Raw genomic sequence first — 21,369 nt, 5'->3', positions numbered from 1 at the left:
CTCAGTCTGTATGGTAGATATATCAATACCTCAGTCTGTATGGTAGATATATAAATACCTCGGTCTGTATGGTAGATATATAAATACCTCAGTCTGTATGGTAGATATATAAATACCTCGGTCTGTATGGTAGATATATAAATACCTCAGTCTGTATGGTAGATATATAAATACCTCAGTCCTTATGGTAGGTATATAAATACCTCAGTCATTATGGTAGGTATATAAATCAAGTTAACACATGCATAGAAAAAAACAAACAGTTTATTTAATTTTACATCATTTAACTGTCCATCATATTCATGTAAAAATAAGTTCACAATCAAAGACCCACCGGCCGGTCCCAGCTATAGCCTAGCCATTCATACAAGTTAAGTCATTTTTTTATTTCATCTACAAGTATAAATACTGAACATTTCTACAGCTGGACCACCGGGAGTTGTTCTGAGTTTCAGAAAGGTAAATTGGTTGGAATGTCCACACTGATTAAATAATTCATATTTAAATAAGTTTTGTTTTGAACTTTTACTGCATGTATTATATATGCAAAGTAAAAACATGTATTCATACATTTAGTACTATAATTATAATAAGCATTATAGAATACCAAAACAGGCCAAGATTCCAAAACGTTTCCTTATTTTACACCAGCTTTATTGATGGTACCAAACTCATTTAACAAGTGTGGTTAATTACATGAACCAGAGTTGTCCCCCTTCTTGTTGAAGGCACTCAATGATATGCACACACAAAGGGACTACTACTACTCTTGTCATAAACATATCAAAGTATCACAAAGCTATTAAAACATTAAACATAGATTATTGAATGACACAACAGATAATGTTCTCAACACCTGAATCGAAATAGGATCATTTTTGAAACTACAATAAATTACCACAGGTATAAATTATGATACACAAAAGGAAGACCGTGGAATGTGTTTTGTATTGTAGTACCACACAACTACTATACACATTTTCAGATCATGACAATAAAAATTTGCAAATAATCCAGATCAATATTTGTTTTCTTCTCAAAGAATAAATGTAAACAAAAAATATAATATTGCAGATCCAACAACATATGAAATATTCCTGAATCATCAAATTCTGATACAGAACATCCCCCACACTCACACTGTCTTGCATACACGTCCTCTCATAGGCTGATTTATGACACAAATATAGTCACACATTGCTGATATTGAGGAGAGTGGTCACAAGTGTATAAATACAGTTGCCTCTAAGATATAATGGTGTTCTTTTTGACATTCCTAATAAGGAATGGCTACATATTTCCTGAAGTTCCCCATGTAAACCCCACAAAGAGTTATAACAGATACATATAATCTCCACTTACTAGGATTCTGTATTTTTAGATGCTTGATATTAATATAACATTTTCAAAGATTAAGAACACTTAAACAAATATCATCATTGACTTCTAATGATTTCTAAAACTTAGTTATTCTGATTTTAGTACTCTCGTAAGAGTTATGTCCCCTCTCCTTTTCAACAGCTCTCTTGGTCTAAAGGGTCCTAGAAGTTGTTCAATCTGAAATGTGAAGATACAACATTTGAAAGAAAACCACACAGACAATGGAATATTAATGATTTGTACAGAAATCTGGAATTATCCCACTTTAAAAAATACACGATTGGCATTAAGCCTAATATGTATTTAACTCTGCAGGAAGATATTGAACCATTTCTAATTTTTGAAATCTCTTAGAGAAACTATATTTCTTTTTTAAGCTATTAAATAGCAGACATTGCAAGTTTTGCCACAGACCTCAAGAGTCTATTTCCTGTAATGCAAAATAATCATGTGTCTACCATCCTTGTCTACCCTCCTCAAACACGTGTGACTATGACAATGGGAAGTTACCTACCAGTTCATACCATCCTCAAACACGTGTGACTATGACAATGGGAAGTTACCTACCAGTTCATACCATCCCAAACACGTGTGACTATGACAATGGGAAGTTACCTACCAGTTCATACCATCCTAAATCACTTGTGACTATGACAATGAAAAGTTACCTACCAGTTCATACCATCCTAAATCACTTGTGACTATGACAATGAAAAGTTACCTACCAGTTCATACTATCTCAAACACGTGTGACTATGACAATGGGAAGTTACCTACCAGTTCATACCATCTCAAACACGTGTGACTATGACAATGGGAAGTTACCTACCAGTTCATACCATCCTCAAACACGTGTGACTATGACAATGGGAAGTTATCTACCAGTTCATACCATCTCAAACACGTGTGACTATGACAATGGGAAGTTACCTACCAGTTCATACCATCTCAAACACGTGTGACTATGACAATGGGAAGTTACCTACCAGTTCATACCATCTCAAACACGTGTGACTATGACAATGGGAAGTTACCTACCAGTTCATACCATCCTCAAACACGTGTGACTATGACAATGGGAAGTTACCTACCAGTTAATACCATCCTCAAACACGTGTGACAATGACAATGGGACCTACCAGTTAATACTATCCTCAAACATGTGCGACTATGACAATGGTACCTACCAGTTCAGCAGGGTGTTCACACTAATGGGTAGCTGGCCTGAGTGGCTATACCACACATGTTGTCCTGGTTCCTTGCCATCTTGATGTAGCCCTCATCTCCCCACACAACATCCCAGCTGTAAGTCAACAGGACAGATTCAACACAGGAACACCAATTACAAAACAGCATTACAAATAGTGCCATGTACCTATTGACAGTTACATTTACCATTTGACACAATTGCATTTACCACTTAACATAGTGACATTTACCATTTGACACAGTGACATTTACCATTTGACACAGTGACATTTACCATTTGACACAGTGACATTTACCATTTGACACAGTGACATTTACCATTTAACACAGTAAAAATTACCCTTTGACACAATGACATTTACCATTTGACACAATGACATTTACCATTTGACACAATGACATTTACCATTTGACACAGTGACATTTACCATTTGACACAGTGACATTTACCATTTGACACAGTGACATTTACCCTTTGACACAGTGACATTTACCATTTGACACAGTGACATTTACCCTTTGACACAGTGACATTTACCATTTGACACAGTGACATTTACCATTTGACACAATGACATTTACCATTTGACACAGTGACATATACCATTTGACAGTTACATTTACCATTTGACAGTAACATTTACCATTTGACACGGTGACATTTACCATTTGACAGTAACATTTACCATTCGACACAATTACATTTACCATTTGACAGTAACATTTACCATTCGACACAATTACATTTACCATTTGACAGTTACAATTACCATTTGACAGTAACATTTACCATTTGACAGTTACATTTACCATTCGACAGTTACAATTACCATTTGACACAATTACATTAACCATTTGACACAATTACATTTACCATTTGACACAGTAACATTAACCACTTGACACAGTGACATATACTATTTGACAGTTACATTTACCATTTGACAGTAACATTTACCATTCGACAGTTTCATTTACCATTTGACAGTAACAATTACCATTTGACACAATTACATTTACCATTTGACAGTGACATTTACCATTTGACAGGAACATTTACCATTCGACAGTTACATTTACCATTTGACAATAACATTTACCATTCGACAGTTTCATTTACCATTTGACAGTAACAATTACCATTTGACACAATTACATTTACCATTTGACACAGTAACATTAACCACTTGACACAGTAACATTTACTATTTGACAGTTATATTCACCCTTTCACACTGACATATGCCCTTTGACAGATCTTTATCCCTTAATTACCATAAAGACCTTTGAAATTTTTTTTATATCAAGATGACAAAAATATCCGTATTCAAGACCGAAGTTGCCAAGTGTAACTAGGTACAGTTAGAGTAGGTATAATGACTGTACCTGTTCTTGACAATCCAGAAGTCATTGCCATCTTCACTCCCATATCCCACTGTCAGTACACCATGGTCAAGTTGGTCACTGCTGCATTCCGCCTCTGTATAGACACCTGTACACAACAAAAAACAATATATTACCTCAACAGGTAGGTATGACTGATAGCTTTACACTACGGTATGACTGATAGTTCACACTCAGGTATGACTGATAGTTCACACTCAGGTATGACTGATAACTTTACACTCAGGTGTGACTGATAGCTTTACACTCAGGTGCGACTGATAGCTTTACACTAAGTTATGACTGATAGTTCACACTCAGGTATGACTGATAACTTTACACTAAGTTATGACTGATAGTTCACACTCAGGTGTGACTGATAGCTTTACATGTAGGTATGACTGATAACTTTACACTACGGTATGACTGATAACTTTACACTACGGTATGACTGATAGCTTTACATGTAGGTATGACTGATAACTTTACACTAAGGTATGACTGATAGCTTTACATGTAGGTATGACTGATAGCTTTACACTACGGTATGACTGATAGCTTTACACTAAGGTATGACTGATACTTCACACTAAGGTATGACTAATAGCTTTACACTACGGTATGACTGATAGCTTTACACTACGGTATGACTGATAGCTTTACACTACGGTATGACTGAAAGCTTTACATGTAGGTATGACTGATAGTTCACACTCAGGTGTGACTGATAGCTTTACACTAAGGTATGACTGATAGCTTTACACTAAGTTATGACTGATAGCTTTACACTAAGGTATGACTGATAACATTACACTAAGGTATGACTGATAGCTTTACACTACGGTATGACTGATAGCTTTACACTAAGGTGTGACTGATACTTTACACTAAGGTATGACTAATAGCTTTACACTAAGGTGTGACTGATAGCTTTACACTAGGGTATGACTGATAACTTTACACTACGGTATGACTGATAGCTTTATACTACGGTATGACTGATAGCTTTATACTAAGGTATGACTGATAGCTTTACACTACGGTGTGACTGATAGCTTTACACTCAGGTATGACTGATAGCTTTACACTACGGTATGACTGATAGCTTTACACTCAGGTGTGACTGATAGCTTTACACTCAGGTGCGACTGATAGCTTTACACTACTGTATGACTGATAGCTTTACACTACGGTATGACTGATAGCTTTACACTAAGGTGTGACTGATAGCTTTACACTAAGGTCTGACTGATACATTACACTAAGGTATGACTGATAGCTTTACATGTAGGTATGACTGATAGCTTTACATGTAGGTATGACTGATAGCTTTACATGTAGGTATGACTGATAACTTTACACTAAGGTATGACTGATAGCTTTACACTAAGGTATGACTGATAGCTTTACATGTAGGTATGACTGATAACTTTACACTCAGGTGTGACTGATACTTTACACTAAGGTATGACTGATAGCTTTACATGTAGGTATGACTGATAGCTTTACATGTAGGTATGACTGATAACTTTACACTAAGGTATGACCGATAGCTTTACATGTAGGTATGACTGATAGCTTTACACTACGGTATGACTGATAGCTTTACACTCAGGTATGACTGATAGCTTTACACTAAGGTATGACTAATAGCTTTACACTCAGGTGTGACTGATAACTTTACATGTAGGTATGACTGATAGTTCACACTCAGGTGTTAATGTTACCTTTACACTCAGTTGTGACTGATAACATTTACACTCAGGTGTTACTAAGACATATACTCCCAGGTGTTACTAAGACATATACTCCCAGGTGTTACTAAGACATATACTCCCAGGTGTTACTAAGACATATACTCCCAGGTGTTACTAAGACATATACTCCCAGGTGTTACTAAGACATATACTCCCAGGTGTTACTAAGACATATACTCCCAGGTGAAACAGAAGCCAATAAACTGTTTATTGAAAGCGAGTGTGTGATCATTGTACCTCCTTTATAAAGCTGGAAGGACTGGTGACTGGCATCAATAGCAACAGAAATTGGACCAATGGAGGCAACAGCCTTCTTTAGTTGATCCTCATCTCCACTTTCAATATCCATACATCCAGTGCATTTGGCCTTTACCTCAGTCTTGTTGAAGTGGCATTTCCTTTCATCCTGAAATAACCGATCAAAGCAGAACTTAGGTCTCTAGGGCCAAATAAAAGTGTAAACAGTCAGCGGAGATAAACACTCAGAGGACATATTGCTATATCTTATTGGATCTGTGAGATGTAATACTGTCAGGAGGGAACTACATGCATTGTTTGTTTTTTTGTTTAACGTCCTATTAACAGCCAGGGTCATTTAAGGATGTGCCAGGTTTTGGAGATGAAGGAAAGCTGGAGTACCCGGAGAAAAAACACCAGCCTACGGTCAGTACCTGGCAACTGCCGAACGTAGGTTTCGAACTCGCAACCCATAGGTGGAGGGCTAGTGTTAAAGTGTTGGGACACCTTAACCACTCGGCCACCGCGTGCATGGTCAAGTTGTTAATTTGTCCCTTATAGTTGTTAATTTCCTTTTGAAAACAAATGCTGTTTCCAAATAATCAACCTCCACTGAGAAAAACTGACCTTAGCCTTGTATGGGTACTCTACTTCTGACTCTAGACCACCAATATCTCGGATATAGTCAAAAGCCTGGTCCATGAGGCCACCATTACATCCATTATTGCCATAGTCATCAGAGCAGTCTACAAGCTGTTGTTCACTGAGGGACACCAAATCTTTCCTGCTTCGGAAATGCTGACCTTCAAGAGCACCAGTCTGAAAATTTAGAGACAAAGATTTATATGGTGTGTTATATCACTCATATAAATGTGAAAAATTTGTGTCAGATCTGTTTGTACAACCACTACAGAAACATATATCACACTTGTGCTAAACATCAAGTACCATCATCTCCAGAAATAAATATTGGAACTATAGCGAGATATTTTACAGTGACTGTGAGACTCTGTAAATGGATTAAGGAATAGATACTCACACTACTGAAGGACCAACAGGAACCACACTGCCCCTGTAAAATGTTCAGCAAGTCGTCAATATTGGTTGTATACATACAGTGTCCAAAATACATTACATGTAGTGTACATACTACACAAAATACATAATTCACAGTGAACATAATACACAGTGAACATAATGCAAAGTGTACATAATACACAATGTTCATTATACACAGTGAACATAATACACAGTGAACATAATACACAATGTTCATTATACACAGTGAACATATAATATACAGTGAACATAATACAAAGTGTATACGTATGTAATACACAGTGTACATAATGTATGTATACATATAATACACTGTGTACATTATACACAGTGTACATAATACAGTGTACATTATACACAGTGTACATAATACAGTGTACATTATACCATGTACATAATACAGTGTACATAATACACAGTGTTAAGTAATCCTCAGGTTGCTCAATAAAGTGTACATAAAACACATCTTAAATCAAAGTACCAAGGTCACTCATATGTAGATGCTATACCTGAGGGATCGAAATAAAAGGGAAAAGCAAGTAGTATATATATATATACATTTAAAATTGCAGGAAATATGAAGACTTTCTAAATTCTTTTTTATACAGGCTAATTGCATTCCTGAATGTTTTACTGATGATTATCATATGTCATTTAAAGCAGAGACGTATATATCACATATATATATAGTAAATCATATACATGTATGCATCTCTGTTTTAAGTAATTTTATTTACTTTTAAAAGGCTGTGGAAGCATTAAAGTTGTGATGAACAGTGATGAACTACGTTTTTAAACCCCACTTGAATTGGCATTCTATAATTAAGTTAAATTCCTAGATCAATTAATCTATGATGACTGTCATGTTTCTTGATAAAACAAATTGTAATTCCCTATGTACAAGATTCCAGTGAATTATACTCTCTGTATATTTTCGTACCCAATTTACTGCTTTTGTGTATCAACTGATCTGTATCATGATTATATTAGTTATTTGACAACTTTCGAGAAACTGGTCTCAGAAATTTAATTTGTTCCCGATGAATGGGCTTACCTTATCTGTTACAGTGACTTGTTAAATCACACGTTCATGTAATATACTTTGTACAAACATTTTAATATTGACTGATTTAAAACATGCAACCACTTATTATATATATATACTATAATTAATTGCTATCAGCATCTCTGTTGCTAACATTTTTTGCCTCATAATCATTCAACCAGCACGGCCATTTTTGTGTGGCCTATTTCTAAGAAATGACAAACCAATCATTTTAGGTGTCTAATGTAAAAAGAATCAGAAATTTCAATCACACAAACCAGGAAGCAAGCATAATTAATTTGGATAAACAGGTCATTTATGTACAATTCAAACGGTTTTCTATAGTTTATCTATCTTAAGCAAATGTCTTCAAACATATAAATGCATGAATTATATTACTTAATCACAAACAAATAATTCGCAGAAGGAGATATTACTGTCTAGTATGTTGTTAGCGTTTTTTAGGAAGAATTATTTCTGGTCCCATCCTGAACTCATCGGAATTTGATCATAGATATAAGCAACATTTTGATTCCCCCGAGAGTTCCAAATTAATTTGTTCTTGCGAAATTTGGTGAAGATCGCCTATGGTGGCTGTGTGTAATTCACAGTACCTAAAAATTACATGCTGGGTACAACACATACAACTCTAAAATATCAGAGACATGTGGTATACCACCTTATACCGAAGTTCATATCGCTCTCTTTGAGATGTATGCTTTAATTTGCTGAACTGGTGTTTGAGTTTGATGTGTAGCTTTAGTGAATCACATGTATTGACTGTATATAAATCTAACCTTGAAATGACCCTGATAAAATACCAACCTGGTTTTTGACCCCAGTGACATATCCTTCTTTCCTCCAGTCAACCTCTTCTGGCAAAGTTAAGAAGTGGGGCTCCATGAATTTTCCACAGTCAGAAGTTTTTACATTTTCAGGCTTCCTTTTTAAGAGTCCATTGTACTTAACAAAGTCTTCAAGTTCCTGAAATAACAAATTTAAACAAGTCATGTATCCTGCATTTATAAAGCAATTACATGCTTACAGCAATTTCATTGCTTTTTGTTCCGTTCTTTTTTCGTTATTGTTTTTTGTTTTTGAAGGAAGCATTAAAATACCTACTTGGAAAACCAAGTCTTATTTGATATATCTTTTTCTCTTACTCAGTTAAAAAAAAGATATGAATTTATATTTTTGAGGATGAATACATATACACACAAATTAAAAACTTTGAGGAAGTAAAGTAGGAGAATTAAAACTAAGTGAAATAGGCCAACTAGTGTATAGAGTATATGTACACCAGAGATTTCGAAGGCATGCTCAGAACATACCATGTCAGTAAAGTTGTTGATACCCAAATAGAAGGACTTCTCTCCCCTGTGGAATTTCTTGTTGTGTTCACGAATAACATCAAGATTCTTGACAAAGGTATTGTATCGTGACTTCTCCTCTTCTGTTCCATACATCCTACCTGTGAAAACAATGATTCTGCATCAGAATGACAGAAATACTTCTTACATATCCACATCAAATCTAGTCAGAAGTTATTAACTGTCTGGTCCTATCTACAGAGTGTAGGTGTAAGACAATACAGCTTAGCACGTGTCTGGTCCTATCTACAGAGTGTAGGTGTAAGACAATACAGCTTAGCACGTGTCTGGTCCTATCTACTGAGTGTAGGTGTAAGACAATACAGCTTAGCACATGTCTGGTCCTATCTACTGAGTGTAGGTGTACAGCTTAGCACGTGTCTGGTCCTATCTACAGAGTGTAGGTGTAAGACAATACAACTTAGCACATGTCTGGTCCTGAGTGTAGGTGTACAGCTTAGCACGTGTCTGGTCCTATCTACTGAGTGTAGGTGTACAGCTTAGCACGTGTCTGGTCCTATCTACTGAGTGTAGGTGTACAGCTTAGCACGTGTCTGGTCCTATCTACTGAGTGTAGGTGTAAGACAATACAGCTTAGCACGTGTCTGGTCCTATCTACTGAGTGTAGGTGTACAGCTTAGCACGTGTCTGGTCCTATCTACTGAGTGTAGGTGTAAGACAATACAGCTTAGCATGTGTCTGGTCCTATCTACTGAGTGTAGGTGTAAGACAATACAGCTTAGCACGTGTCTGGTCCTATCTACAGAGTGTAGGTGTAAGACAATACAGCTTAGCACGTGTCTGGTCCTATCTACAGAGTGTAGGTGTAAGACAATACAGCTTAGCACGTGTCTGGTCCTGAGTGTAGGTGTACAGCTTAGCACGTGTCTGGTCCTATCTACAGAGTGTAGGTGTAAGACAATACAGCTTAGCACGTGTCTGGTCCTATCTACAGAGTGTAGGTGTAAGACAATACAACTTAGCACATGTCTGGTCCTGAGTGTAGGTGTACAGCTTAGCACGTGTCTGGTCCTATCTACTGAGTGTAGGTGTACAGCTTAGCACGTGTCTGGTCCTATCTACTGAGTGTAGGTGTACAGCTTAGCACGTGTCTGGTCCTATCTACTGAGTGTAGGTGTAAGACAATACAGCTTAGCACGTGTCTGGTCCTATCTACTGAGTGTAGGTGTACAGCTTAGCACGTGTCTGGTCCTATCTACTGAGTGTAGGTGTAAGACAATACAGCTTAGCATGTGTCTGGTCCTATCTACTGAGTGTAGGTGTAAGACAATACAGCTTAGCATGTGTCTGGTCCTATCTACAGAGTGTAGGTGTAAGACAATACAGCTTAGCACGTGTCTGGTCCTATCTACTGAGTGTAGGTGTAAGACAATACAGCTTAGCACGTGTCTGGTCCTATCTACAGTGTAGGTGTAAGACAATACAGCTTAGCATGTGTCTGGTCCTATCTACAGAGTGTAGGTGTACAGCTTAGCACGTGTCTGGTCCTATCTACTGAGTGTAGGTGTAAGACAATACAGCTTAGCACGTGTCTGGTCCTATCTACTGAGTGTAGGTGTAAGACAATACAGCTTAGCATGTGTCTGGTCCTATCTACTGAGTGTAGGTGTACAGCTTAGCACGTGTCTGGTCCTATCTACTGAGTGTAGGTGTACAGCTTAGCACGTGTCTGGTCCTATCTACAGTGTAGGTGTAAGACAATACAGCTTAGCACATGTCTGGTCCTATCTACTGAGTGTAGGTGTACAGCTTAGCACATGTCTGGTCCTATCTACTGAGTGTAGGTGGAAGACAATACAGCTTAGCACGTGTCTGGTCCTATCTACTGAGTGTAGGTGTAAGACAATACAGCTTAGCACGTGTCTGGTCCTATCTACTGAGTGTAGGCGTAAAACAATACAGCTTAGCATGTGTCTGGTCCTATCTACTGAGTGTAGGTGTATAGCTTAGCACGTGTCTGGTCCTATCTACAGAGTGTAGGTGTAGGAAAATACAACTTAACACGTGTCTGGTCCTATCTACTGAGTGTAGGTGTAAGACAATACAGCTTAGCACGTGTCTGGTCCTATCTACTGAGTGTAGGTGTACAGCTTAGCACGTGTCTGGTCCTATCTACTGAGTGTAGGTGTAGGAAAATACAACTTAACACGTGTCTGGTCCTATCTACTGAGTGTAGGTGTACAGCTTAGCACGTGTCTTGTCCTATCTACAGAGTGTAGGTGTAAGACAATACAGCTTAGCACGTGTCTGGTCCTATCTACTGAGTGTAGGTGTAGGAAAATACAACTTAGCACGTGTCTGGTCCTATCTATTGAGTGTAGGTGTAAGACAATACAGCTTAGCACGTGTCTGGTCCTATCTACAGAGTGTAGGTGTAAGACAATACAGCTTAGCACGTGTCTGGTCCTATCTACTGAGTGTAGGTGTAAGACAATACAGCTTAGCACGTGTCTGGTCCTATCTACTGAGTGTAGGTGTAGGAAAATACAACTTAGCACGTGTCTGGTCCTATCTATTGAGTGTAGGTGTAAGACAATACAGCTTAGCACGTGTCTGGTCCTATCTACAGAGTGTAGGTGTAAGACAATACATCTTAGCACGTGTCTGGTCCTATCTACAGAGTGTAGGTGTACAGCTTAGCACGTGTCTGGTCCTATCTACTGAGTGTAGGTGTACAGCTTAGCATGTGTCTGGTCCTATCTACAGAGTGTAGGTGTACAGCTTAGCATGTGTCTGGTCCTATCTACAGAGTGTAGGTGTACAGCTTAGCACGTGTCTGGTCCTATCTACAGAGTGTAGGTGGAAGACAATACAGCTTAGCACGTGTCTGGTCCTATCTACAGTGTAGGTGGAAGACAATACAGCTTAGGACGTGTCTGGTCCTGTATCTACTCAGTTTAGGCATAAGACCCAACAGTTAAGAATAAGCTTAAGCTTGCTTTTGCTTCCTGTACATGTTGAAATCATTTAGTCAAATAAAATCTTTTTGTCTGTTACATTTTACCAGGTTATTGAGAGCAGACATGATAGCTTTACAGTACTTCCTTAAAAATTGCAACAAAACATTTACCAGTAGTATATTTATAGGCAACACAATTTGTGTTAGCCGTGGGAAAATATTTTTGTTATAACTCAAACACCACAGAATACATATATCAGTGTTCGTTTCACACCCAGTAAATATCCTACATAATCAAATGTAAGACCATACAGCTACATCATAAAATTTATCTTTGATTCCAATGAACATGTATGTATACATGTATATAGTGCTGAAATTTTATAATTGAACTATTTTTTTAGAAAAACTTTAATGAGCACACGAAGTCTAAAGCACTTGACATTACACATGATCACATCCGCCAATTGAGACTCGAGTGTAGAATTAAAGCTTGTGTTCCTGCGCTATGACGCATCAGTAGCATTCCATGTCAAGTCATCAGTACACCCTACCCACATCCTGTCATTCAATAAAACTAGATCATGTGACCTGATGTCGAAGAAACATGTGACCTGATGTCAACTAAGACATATGTCACCTGATGTCAACTAACATGTCACCTGATGTCAACTAAATATGTGCCCTACCCTGATGTCAACTAAAACATGTTACCTGATGAAGTGATGTCAACTAAAATATGACACCTGATGTCGACCTGAACATGTGACCATGATGTCAACCTGAACATGTGACCATGATGTCACGTACAACATGTGACTAGCGAATTATGCTGTGTAAAATATATTTTGTGTTCACCTTGGTTGGTCATTACCAGACAACTGAAGCTTTTCTCAAACATTTAAATGTAGGCTTCAACGCATATAAATATCACTGAAAATAATAAATGACAATTGAAGCTTTTCTCAAACATTTAAATGTAGGCTTCAACGCATATAAATATCACTAAAAATAATAAATGACAACTGAAGCTTTTCTCAAACATTTAAATGTAGGCTTCAACGCATATAAATACCATTAAAAATAATAAATGACAACTGAAGCTTTTCTCAAACATTTAAATGTAGGCTTCAACGCATATAAATATCACTGAAAATAATAAATGACAACTGAAGCTTTTCTCAAACATTTAAATGTAGGCTTCGAGCAACGCATATAAATACCACTAAAAATAATAAATGACAACTGAAGCTTTTCTCAAACATTTAAATGTAGGCTTCGAGCAACGCATATAAATACCATTAAAAATAATAAATGACAACTGAAGCTTTTCTCAAACATTTAAATGTAGGCTTCAACGCATATAAATATCACTGAAAATAATAAATGACAACTGAAGCTTTTCTCAAACATTTAAATGTAGGCTTCAACGCATATAAATACCATTAAAAATAATAAATGAAAACTGAAGCTTTTCTCAAACATTTAAATGTAGGCTTCAACGCATATAAATATCACTGAAAATAATAAATGACAATTAACTGAAGCTTTTCTCAAACATTTAAATGTAGGCTTCAACGCATATAAATACCACTAAAAATAATAAATGACAACTGAAGCTTTTCTCAAACATTTAAATTTAGGCTTCAATGCATTTAAATATCACTGAAAATAATTAACAAGTCCTAAGATTTAAGCAATGTATATATCTACAAGCTTTTAAATTTTATAAGAAAAGAAAACTTACCGAAAGACTGTTTGAAGTTGCTGAATTCTGTGACATAATCTACAAATTCAACTCTGGCCTGTTCACGGCCCAACAGGTGGGGTTTAGGTTTGTAAATGGTCTTTGCAGGTTCCATATCAAACCATTGGACATAGTTTGGAGCAGCGAGGCTGACTGCGGCCATGGAGGCCATTAACACAAAGGTGTACATCATCCTTAGGAGGTATACTCAAGCTTTCTGTAAAATCATAACAAAAAGTATAAGTATTTCAATTTTATCCAAAAATATCAATATGTGTCCAACATATACAAAATCAACAAACATATAGTTTACACATCCTGAAATTACTGTATATAACACCCAATACTTACAGCTATACCTACATAAATCTTTACTGGCCAAAATAATGTTTGACAATGATCCATCACTTATATACCACACACATCAAGTACATACATCTTATTACCATAGAGAGTGGTCACTTGACATCAAACCCCATGATCCTTCGTCAGCTGACATTGTTAGGACACATGCTAATTGACTATTATAAACCAGAGCTTTATACTGATAATAAATCCAAACTTGTACTAGGCACTGGGTGTTTAAAGAGCCATCACCAAGCTATCCGACCCCTACCCACATCCCAGTACATATTTAGTAATGATTTACACAGACAGGTCCCCTACCCACCCCAGTACACAGCTAGTAATGATTTACACAGACAGGACCCCTACCCACACCCCAGTACACCGCCAGTAATGAGTTACACAGACAGGACCCCTACCCACACCCCAGTACATCGCCAGTAATGATTTACACAGACAGGACCCCTACCCACACCTCAGTACACAGCCAGTAATGATTTACACAGACAGGACCCCTACCCACACCCCAGTACATCGCCAGTAATGAGTTACACAGACAGGACCCCTACCCACACCCCAGTACATCGCCAGTAATGAGTTACACAGACAGGACCCCTACCCACACCTCAGTACACAGCCAGTAATGATTTACACTGACAGGACCCCTACCCACACCTCAGTACACCGCCAGTAATGAGTTACACAGACAGGACCCCTACCCACACCCCAGTACATCGCCAGTAATGATTTACACAAACAGGTCCCCTACCCACACCTCAGTACACAGCCAGTAATGATTTACACAGACAGGACCCCTACCCACACCCCAGTACACCGCCAGTAATGATTTACACAAACAGGTCCCCTACGTATACGTATACCCACCCCAGTACACCGCCAGTAATGATTTACACAGACAGGACCCCTACCCACACCTCAGTACACTGCCAGTAATGATTTACAAAGACAGGACCCCTACCCACACCCCAGTACACCGCCAGTAATGATTTACACAAACAGGTCCCCTACCCACACCCCAGTACACAGCCAGTAATGATTTACACAGACAGGACCCCTACCCACACCCCAGTACACCGCCAGTAATGATTTACACAAACAGGTCCCCTACGTATACCCACCCCAGTACACCGCCAGTAATGATTTACACAGACAGGACCCCTACCCACACCTCAGTACACTGCCAGTAATGATTTACAAAGACAGGACCCCTACCCACACCCCAGTACACCGCCAGTAATGGTTTACACAGACAGGTCCCCTAGCCACCCCAGTACACTGCCAGTAATGATTTACACAGACAGGACCCCTACCCACACCTCAGTACACCGCCAGTAATGGTTTACACAGACAGGTCCCCTACCCACCCCAGTACACCGCCAGTAATGATTTACACAGACAGGTCCCCTACCCACACCTCAGTACACTGTCAGTAATGATTTACACAGACAGGTCCCCTACCCACACCCCAGTACATCGCCAGTAATGATTTACACAGACAGGACCCCCTACCCAAACCCCAGTACACCGCCAGTAATGATTTACACGGACAGGTCCCCTACTTATACCCACCCCAGTACACAGCCAGTAATGATTTACAGACAGGACCCCTACCCACACCCCAGTACATATCCAGTAATGATTTAAACAGACAGGATCCCTACCCACACCTCAGTACATCGCCAGTAATGATTTACACAGACAGGTCCCCTACCCACACCCCAGTACACTGCCAGTAATGATTTACACAGACAGGTCCCCTACCCACACCCCAGTACATCGCCAGTAATGATTTACACTGACAGGACCCCTACCCACACCTCAGTACACCGCCAGTAATGAGTTACACAGACAGGACCCCTACCCACACCCCAGTACACCGCCAGTAATGATTTACACAAACAGGTCCCCTACCCACACCCCAGTACATCGCCAGTAATGATTTACACAGACAGGTCCCCTACCCACACCTCAGTACACCGCCAGTAATGAGTTACACAGACAGGACCCCTACCCACACCCCAGTACATCGCCAGTAATGATTTACACAGACAGGTCCCCTACCCAAACCCCAGTACATCGCCAGTAATAATTTACACAGACAGGTCCCCTACGTATACCCACCCCAGTACACCGCCAGTAATGATTTACACAGACAGGTCCCCTAGCCACCCCAGTACACTGCCAGTAATGATTTACAAAGACAGGACCCCTACCCACACCCCAGTACACCGCCAGTAATGATTTACACAGACAGGTCCCCTACCCACCCCAGTACACCGCCAGTAATGATTTACACAGACAGGTCCCCTACCCACACCTCAGTTCACTGTCAGTAATGATTTACACAGACAGGTCCCCTACCCACACCCCAGTACACCGCCAGTAATGATTTACACAGACAGGACCCCTACCCACACCCCAATACATCGCCAGTAATGATTTACACAGACAGGACCCCTACCCACACCCCAGTACATCGCCAGTAATGATTTACACTGACAGGACCCCTACCCACACCTCAGTACACCGCCAGTAATGAGTTACACAGACAGGACCCCTACCCACACCCCAGTACACCGCCAGTAATGATTTACACAAACAGGTCCCCTACCCACACCCCAGTACATCGCCAGTAATGATTTACACAGACAGGTCCCCTACCCACACCTCAGTACACCGCCAGTAATGAGTTACACAGACAGGACCCCTACCCACATCCCAGTACACCGCCAGTAATGATTTACACAGACAGGACCCCTACCCACACCTCAGTACATCGCCAGTAATGAGTTACACAGACAGGTCCCCTACCCACACCTCAGTACACCGCCAGTAATGAGTTACATAGACAGGTCCCCTACCCACACCCCAGTACACTGCCAGTAATGATTTACACAGACAGGTCCCCTACCCACACCTCAGTACATCGCCAGTAATGATTTACACAGACAGGACCCCTACCCACACCTCAGTACACCGCCAGTAATGATTTACACAGACAGGACCCCTACCCACACCCCAGTACATCGCCAGTAATGATTTACACAGACAGGACCCCTACCCACACCTCAGTACACTGTCAGTAATGATTTACACAGACAGGTCTAGATCGATCTCTTTCCTACACCGAAGTTTACATCAGAGATTTATACATCAGTCTGATCATGGGTACACTATAATTTACATCAACTGTGTTTTATAACAATGTACATCAGTCCGAGAACAGTATAATTAGCTGGTGTTTTATAACAATGTACATCAGTCCGAGGACAGTATAATTAGTTGGTGTTTTATAACAATGTACATCAGTCCGAGGACAGTATAATTAGCTGGTGTTTTATAACAATGTACATCAGTCCGAGGACAGTATAATTAGCTGGTGTTTTATATATAACAAGGTACATCAGTCCGAGGACAGTATAATTAGCTGGTGTTTTATAACAATGCACATCAGCCTGATTACAGTATAATTTACATCAACTGTGTTTTATAACAATGTACATCAGTCCGAGGACAGTATAATTAGCAGACAGATGAAGAGATGCCGAGACATCAGACCAAGTTACAACAAAGTTGCTATAATGAAATCTGATATTCCAGATATTCCAGGTATGATCACCAGCTCTCTATATTTCAAATACAGCTAGTGTACACCATTCCAAAACCCTGGCTAGCAAAACTACCACCAGACGTTGTCTCCATCACTAACCACAGACTCATTTACATCATCAAGTAGAGCCAACTATTTTATCAAGCTATTATCTTAAAAGAAAATCTCCATTTGTACTCCTCTCTGGCATTTCTTCTTCAAATTGTGGAAGTTGGCCAGTACCATATAGACATAAATAGCCTAGTTGCAGCATAATATTATACTACTGTGTACGAACAGCTCACACCAGAGAAAATTATCATATCAGGGGTACAATTATTAATGATGTCATAACAATGAAAATCTCACCAGTCTGTCTCCTCTGGAACCAGAGTTGTAAACATATAAAAGGAGTTTTACAGATACTTTATTTATACAAAGTACTTAATATACAGTGACTCATAAGAGTGTAGGCAATCCCGTGATTTGGTACACCTGTCACATAATATCTTCACATGACTAGGGAAATCACGTGACTAATGAACAAAGCCTGTCTACTACCTATTCCAGTGCTTGCTGCCAGAGGCATTTAAAAGGTAATGGGATTTCAAACCGTCATATGAGGAAATAAATGAATTACTGAAAAAAAGTTCCAAACACAAATCTAGTGTCTGATTGCGGTATTAACCTTCAGACTAGATTTGTGTACAACAAATTGCATAATACTGATTGTATAAATGTTTGGTTGTAACATGGCTCTTGTGTTTTCAATCTTAGACAAAATTACAGCACAGCTTATCCTTTAAGATATTCAGAACACTTCTGTCATGACTATACACCTATTATTTAAAATAAAATCCTCTTAGCAAGTGATGTACATTGCATGAAACACCAACAATATAAATAATCACATGCCTAAAAGGAAAAAAATTGCCTTTTAACTTTTGCTTAGAACTCTATATATATATATATAATTGTTTAGTTTTTTTTTCTTCAGATTGTTTGAAAATGTTAATATGGTCCTATTATTTTCCAAATAGGAAGTTTATGTATATACTAGGATAGGTATTTACCACCAATTTGTCAATTTAAGGACTTTTCTTAGATTCCCACTACAGTATATTAGACAAAAGGCATCCTCCTTACTTTTCTTAAGCTGACGAGGAGAAATTAATATGAAATGTAGAGATTTGTTTCAAAAGTTTTCTATTAAAACCATGGTACTCCCCAAAGTAAGATTTTCTGAGTTCACTCTATCATATATAGTGAACAGCCAGCTGTCAAGGAAATCTGTTAACAAAACATTCAAATTAGGAAATTTGGAGTATTTGGCCTGGAATACATGGCAGTATCCTATAACTAGTCACTCTTGACTCTTAAGTCAATGGCCTAATTTTTTTTCTATGGCCTAGTACGTACTAATGCACAATCGAACAGAGACAGTACATCTATGTGATGATGACACATGATCATGATTAGTGTCAGTGACCCATGACCATGACATCAGTTGTTATGACAATGAACTCATCAATATATACGACAGTTTGATAATTAGAGAAAAGAGTGTTAGCTTGTGCGAATGCACATGTAGCTAAAAAGTTGTAACAAAACTTCAACTTTGTTTCCTAAGATTGAACTGGTGCGCGCATGCTGATGTGTTTACCACGCAGGCAAGCCCGAGACCAGACAGAGGTAACCCAGGCCACACAAAAGCTCTCCGTGCATCACGACAGTTCAATAAGCCTATCGAGAGTTAAAAGAAATATAGAATCTAGTAACTTTTGGGCGTTTAATAAGCTAGGCCTACATGTAAATTGAAATGAACAAAAGGAAAACAAATCTGAATACTAAAGTAGTGTACGTAGTTCCTGGACTAAATTATTTGAAATTACTGAGGCTATTATCAAGTTTATCTTTTGGAGAGTAAAGCTGCACCTATTGTTAATTGTAGGTATATTTCGTTTATTTAAAACAACCAGTTACCTTACAATGGGGCGAGATGAACAATGACGCCGTGGTATTTCCAACTGTACCCAGTCACTTGAGTCAGTTACGAAACACAAGCCTTGAATTTGAACTCTTTATAAACTAAGCCTAGATTTCTACTGAGGTATAGAAATTTGAACATCGAATAGACAACCTTCAAATAAAGCAAAATATACCTATATACTTGTTTGTTTCCAGATCTAGTGTATCTACTTACCTGTTATCTTCACCGTGTTTTTCGTGGAAATTCCTGTTCTCTGTTGCAAGTCATATGATTGTTTATCATGTGATTTCACGGAAGTGACGTCAGATAAACAAAACAATGCCTCTGATGCACACAGTGGCCTACTTAGGCCTATATAAACGAAAATTGACTCCCCCCTTTATTTTATCATTTCAATTTATGTGAATAAACATTATGTTATGATTTTCTAAAATGAGTACAGGTTTAGATTAAATCCTGTACAAAAAGCACAAGGTCAAGGGAAACAACTCCTATTAGAATATAGTAGCGACAGTATTTTTATTAGGCAGCTAACGTTAGGCCTGTTAAGAACGGTAAAAAAAATATATGATCGGATGGAACAGAGACCTAGATCTACATTAAATTTAGTATATAGGTCTCTGAATGGAAGCACGAATTTACTGTATATATTTTTATTTATTTTTTATTCATTTTCAAATTTTGTTTATAGAAGGCATCATCATGCATGAATAAAAACAAACATTCACATTAATACACCCACACTTAACCTCAACCAGAGACGTATACATACATTTATGTACGATATATACGTCTCTGACTCAACCAAACTAGATGTTTCATTATAGGTAGGTGGAATAAGGACATAAATAAAACAAAATCTAAAAAAGAAAAAACAGAAAGGACAAAATAAATAATAAACATTTTTGATATTACTCGCATAATACATATAATATGGGCTTCGTGCCAAGGCCATGTGACAGGACTGTTTTTTCATTGAATGAGGAAGACGAGAATTAATATCGCTTCATATAGCAATCAGATGTTTAACAGTTTATAGAATTAACAACTCACGCAGTGATCATGACCTGTGACCTTAACACCTGATTCATATACATTGTAGAACAATTTATTCTCTTCTTGCTCACCATATTCAATGTAAAATCACACTCCTACCACAAGTACGGCCTGTGAGTGATACCACTTGTCATTTAATTCATACAAATACATGTAGCTGATATCACTTAAACTACTAAATGGATCGCTATATATATAAAATAATATAGGTCTAATCCACAGGGGCGCTTGCATAGAAAATGTGATTTTCAATTTTTTTTA

The 21,369-nt window shown here is 38.3% G+C and overlaps 1 protein-coding gene across 4 annotated transcripts; it reads right to left on the bottom strand.

Annotated features, from left to right (window-relative positions):
* Positions 1-246: 246 nt before the first annotated feature.
* On the bottom strand, positions 247-20,371 carry LOC117328179 (cathepsin L1-like). Of its 4 annotated transcripts, none has more exons than XM_033885590.1 (10): positions 20,266-20,371; positions 14,108-14,324; positions 9,402-9,541; positions 8,896-9,054; positions 7,006-7,038; positions 6,594-6,785; positions 5,967-6,135; positions 3,976-4,081; positions 2,568-2,683; positions 247-1,557 (listed from the first exon to the last, which is right to left on the bottom strand). In XM_033885590.1, the coding sequence occupies exons 2-9, from the start codon at positions 14,298-14,300 to the stop codon at positions 2,584-2,586; spliced, it is 1,092 nt and encodes a 363-aa protein (XP_033741481.1). In that variant the 5' UTR covers positions 14,301-14,324; positions 20,266-20,371; the 3' UTR covers positions 247-1,557; positions 2,568-2,583. The 4 variants fall into 4 exon arrangements, with proteins under 4 accessions (XP_033741481.1, XP_033741484.1, XP_033741483.1 ...); XM_033885593.1 differs by lacking the exon at positions 20,266-20,371 and adding an exon at positions 20,046-20,251; XM_033885592.1 differs by lacking the exon at positions 20,266-20,371 and adding an exon at positions 18,432-18,453.
* Between the last annotated feature and the right edge of the window lie 998 nt (positions 20,372-21,369).

The sequence above is a fragment of the Pecten maximus genome, chromosome 5, assembly GCF_902652985.1.
Source record: "Pecten maximus chromosome 5, xPecMax1.1, whole genome shotgun sequence".
Taxonomy (NCBI): Eukaryota; Metazoa; Mollusca; class Bivalvia; order Pectinida; family Pectinidae; genus Pecten; species Pecten maximus.
Note: the sequence above shows the minus strand (reverse complement) of the source record. Positions and strands in the feature narration are given on the sequence as shown.